Source organism: Lycium ferocissimum, unplaced genomic scaffold (genome assembly GCF_029784015.1).
Source record: "Lycium ferocissimum isolate CSIRO_LF1 unplaced genomic scaffold, AGI_CSIRO_Lferr_CH_V1 ctg638, whole genome shotgun sequence".
Classification (NCBI taxonomy): Eukaryota; Viridiplantae; Streptophyta; class Magnoliopsida; order Solanales; family Solanaceae; genus Lycium; species Lycium ferocissimum.
In genome coordinates, this window is record NW_026726335.1 from 211,187 (window position 1) to 215,990 (window position 4,804).

General features: G+C 31.1%; 1 protein-coding gene across 1 annotated transcript; it reads left to right on the forward strand.

The window, feature by feature from the left end:
* Positions 1-529: 529 nt before the first annotated feature.
* LOC132045242 (alpha carbonic anhydrase 7-like) lies at positions 530-4,602 on the forward strand. Its single transcript, XM_059435793.1, has 7 exons — positions 530-684; positions 976-1,196; positions 2,269-2,375; positions 2,503-2,605; positions 2,835-3,002; positions 3,235-3,288; positions 4,203-4,602. Exons 1-7 carry the CDS (start codon positions 591-593, stop codon positions 4,284-4,286), a joined length of 831 nt encoding a protein of 276 aa, XP_059291776.1. The 5' UTR covers positions 530-590; the 3' UTR covers positions 4,287-4,602.
* Positions 4,603-4,804: the final 202 nt, after the last annotated feature.

Genomic DNA, 4,804 nt, shown 5'->3' on the forward strand with positions numbered 1-4,804 from the left:
CACCAAGAATTTTTTGGGATTGATAGAATATATCTCCATCCTTAATTAAAAATTTCAAGTGCGAGCCCGAAATTTTTTTAAAAAAAAAAATCTTATAAGAATCGCTTCCCGGCCCTATAATGAGCACAAGCAACACAAACCCAAATTATTAGGACTCCAATATAAATATTGAATACTGGAAGAAAAATGTTCAGCCAGCTCAAATAGCTAGAAATTAATTAAAAAGGGACCTTTTTCAACAAACGAATTTGATTAAAAATTGAATAGAATTTCCAACGTGAAGAGTCAAGGAAATATATTTTTGAAAAAGGGGCTGTTTGTTGTCTTTTAATTTATAATATGTGTATTATGTATTTATGTTCTAATTAACAGAAATAACATATGCTTCAAACCTGCTCACAAATAGCTAGAAACTTCTTAATTCACACAGAAAGTATAGTCAAAGGCACAGCTTTTAAGATCTTCTTGGTCAGTTTCACATTTTACTTTCCATTAATGCAACTTTAATTTTTCTTCTATAAAAGCATCCATTAAAGGTAAAGTTACCTTAACAACAAAACACAAAGTTCTTTTTCTAAAGTGGGAAAAATATGGATACAATGCTTGCAAGAACCAACAAAATCTTGTTCCTTTCTTTTCTTCTTCTCACAAGTGCATTATTTCTTGCAACATGTCATGAAGTTGGTTAGTATCTTTAGTTTGTGTCTCAATTTAGTTTTTTCTTTTTCGTTTTCTATTAGTATTCGGTACCCGAATTGGATCCGATTAAATTTGGATTCGTCTTTGAAAAATCCTACATTGGGTAAAGCGCTCCCTAATTAATAAAGGCGACTCATATCCAGTAGGGCTCAAACTCGATATCTCTGCTTAAGAATGAAGGAGTACTTACCACTCCACCATAACCTTTATTGCTCTCAGTTTACTTTTGTAACAATCATGTGTTCTAATTATAATATTTTCATTATTATTTTACAGATGATGAAAGTGAGTTTAGTTATGATGAAGAAAGTGAGAATGGACCAGCACATTGGGGTGAAATTCATCCAGAATGGAGTACGTGTAATTCTGGAAAATTGCAATCTCCAATTGATCTTTTGAATGAGAGAGTTGAAGTTGTTTCTTATTTGGGAAGACTTAAAAGAAGCTACAAAGCATCATCCTATGCTACTCTTTTGAATAGAGGACATGATATGATGGTAAGAACAAAAAGATCACAGTTTTTATTCTGCTTGGTACGATGGGTGTCATTTTTTATAAAAGTATATTTCATAAGTTGTTTTTTGTTGTTGGGTTACAAGAAAAGGAAAACTGGCTTTCGTTACCAATTGACGGAAATTATTTTTCTTACAATGACCTTAATTTTTTGTTTCCTATAAGTTGCTCCAACCACACTTATAAATGATCTTTAATACTCAATTCTTTGATTTGACCATCTGGCATTTGAGATTTACTTGTTCGACTAATTCGGATTAATTCTTGTCATGCATGACCCACCAAGCGGGAAGTGTTCCCTAGCTAGAGCCTACATGGAGTTTTCATTTTTAGAGTTCAAAATCGAGAAATATGATTAAGGATGGAAGGATCCTATTCATCCTCAACACTGCTTAGTAGTAAAAGTACATATTCAAATGTTTCATCAAAACACTATCTGATTTGCAAATATTATTATTCTTTAACATAACTTTTTTTGGAAAATATCTTTAACTCACCGAACCAAAGAACATAAAACATTTTATAGAAAAATATTATATTTTTGGAAAATATTTTTCATATAAAATAATCACTTTCATCATACCAAACAGACCGTGTAGTACTATATAAATTTGGTGTAAACATAATTCTAGATTTGCGATAATTTCAAGCCTCAATGGCATATAAAGTTGGAGTAAACCCAATTTGTTTGGTAATGCTGAACTATATAGGTGCTCTTTATCAACAACTTGACCTACTACATGAAATTAATCAAATATACAATCATTATTTTTTGTTTGGTGTTATTCTTATTCACTATTTAACCTAACCTACCTTATCTCTGAGAAAAATCAGTGAAAAAAGCAACAAGTTAATTTTTTAATATGCGACAATATTGTTAGGTGTTTAATTCCTTGAAATTAAGAGGGGAGTTATGTGGACGTTACGTTGAATAGTAACTTATATTAATCTGTAACTATATGCGTAAATTTTGGAAAATTCTCATGATATTTAACAAGTGGTTTATTTTTATTCTCTTGTGATAAATTTGATGAATATAATTATTTATTACTGCAGTTAAGATGGGAAGGTGGAGCTGGACATATTGAGATAAATGGAACAAAATATCAACTCAATCAGGCTCATTGGCATTCACCTTCTGAACATACTATCAATGGAAGAAGGTCCTTATTATTATTATTATTATTATTATTATTATTATTATTATATTATAATTTCTTGTTTTTTCTTGTTTGTAGTCTTCTTGAGGTTACATATTTAAGTAGTGACATTTTATATGAATAACTGCAGATTTGATTTGGAGGTTCATTTGGTTCATGAAAGTGAGGATGGAAAGACTGCAGTTGTTGGAATAATGTACAAGATTGGAAGAGCTGATTCCTTCTTGTCTAAGGTACATTACACTAAACACAACTTTTAACTCAGAGTTAATTTTCATACACCAGAATATTTACGCTATTAAGTTACGACTTAGAAGATGACTATAAATAATTATTCATAATTAGTGGAATTAGTAACCTAATAATATAAGATATGTAATTTACTACAAGCGAATTACACTAATAATGTAAATATTCTTTAATACTATCGGTATATGTAATATGGTCGATCTTTGATTTCAGATCGAGGGTGATTTAAAAGCTCTAGCACATACAACAGGTGTGGAGAGAAAGATAGGAGCAATTGATCCAAAAGAAATAAAGTTGGGTAGCAGAAAATATTACAGATATATTGGCTCGTTGACTGTTCCTCCTTGCACTCAAGATGTTGTCTGGACTATTGTAAGAAAGGTAATTTCAAAACTTCAAAGGTTTTTTCTTCTTCATTGTAACGTTCAAAGGGTTCAAACGGGAACTTTGAAGGTCTTGAGTTTCGAGCCGTAGAATCGCCTCAATACTGATACATCGTGGCTTTTTTGGGACTCTAAATTAAACACAAATTAAATATTTAGTGCACCAAGTTGTCCTTTTATTATAACGTACTTTGAAGTTAATATTCGACTTCGTCTTTACGTTTTCTTAGGTGAGGACTGTCACAAGAGAACAAATGAAGCTAATCCGCGAGGCAGTTCATGATGTGAGTTGCTACACTTCAATTCCAAATTAACTATGTTATTAGCATTTAGAATTATGATTATTGCCTAGTAATTATCAATTATTCTCCATTACATTTAACTTAGAATATACATTGACATCATAATTGATTTCTATGCTATAAGTTTAAGATTTCGGGATAACTTATCCGGGATTAGTTATGCCGCGATTTTATCCCAACCAAACGTGGGACAAGGAGATTAAATTTTTATCCCAGGACTATTTTTTGCACTAATAGTATATAAAAATTTTACACCATCAAATTTATTAAGTTAACCTACAATAACATGTAACTTTTCGTAGCAATAAGCCTGATATGGTAACTAGCAAAACCGAATAATAACCCCTTATATATCTAGTTAATTTGTTTATACTCAGGGGCAGACCCATGCACTTTGACCGAAGGGGTGTATCGTCGGAAAATTTTACTATATATATGTATATATAAAAGAATCGACACCTCTTGACAAAGAATATGTTTTGGTGAGATATATGGTTTAGCGCCTAGTTTTGGTCTTTGATGTTGGAGGTTAAACCTTAGCATAAGCATGTTTTTGGAAAAACAACATCTTTTGCTTAAAATTGTGGTTAAGCAATATTGAACCAACGAGCTCTTCTAACTTAATACTGAACTAAACCATTGGGCCAAGATATGTTTTATATCATATGTGATAATTAATTTTTTGTTCTTTCTTCTATGAATATCAACGCCGCTTATTGAAAATCTGAAAATTCTGCGTTATACTAACAGTATATATCTTAAACCCTTTTACCGAGTTAAGCTTATTATAAGAGAATTATTTGTTACTATGGGTTATCTTAATCTGATGATATAAATACTAAATTACTAATGCTCTCTCAATCATGGTTTTTTTTTTTTTTTTTTTTCCTTCGCAGGAATCTGATACAAATTCCAGACCAGTCCAAGCAGCAAACAAACGACCGATCCTACTCTATAGACCAAATGATCCTAAAGAATAATTGAAATGGTTCTACAATCCCAGAAGGATTTAATCATTTTCATAGTTATAATTATCATGATGATTTTGTTTATAGTAGAACAAAATTAAGCTCAGTATATGAGCTGAGCTAGAAATGGCCATATTCCATAAATGGTTGTTACCTTTCTTTTATTTGTTTTAGTAACATGATCGGAATTCTTTCCACTATATAGTAGTATACATATATCTTTGTTGTATCGATCGATCATTCAATATTGAATTGTAGCAAAAATAATTGAAGACGTTTAGTTCTTTGTAAATTGTATCATCAGGCCCCTCAATGTTTCTGTCGTTGACGTATTTGTCTTAATCAATTATTCTCCCAATAACCCCACAAAAAGCAACAAATGTAGGAAGGTTCATTAACTATAAATTAGTAAGGCATCAAATAATTAATTATTGGACAAGATTATGTCAAACATTCGGCAAAGCACAATATCTATTCCACGAGCCTTGCATTTGTCCAACAGATAGACTAATATGGTCTAATGAGGAGTA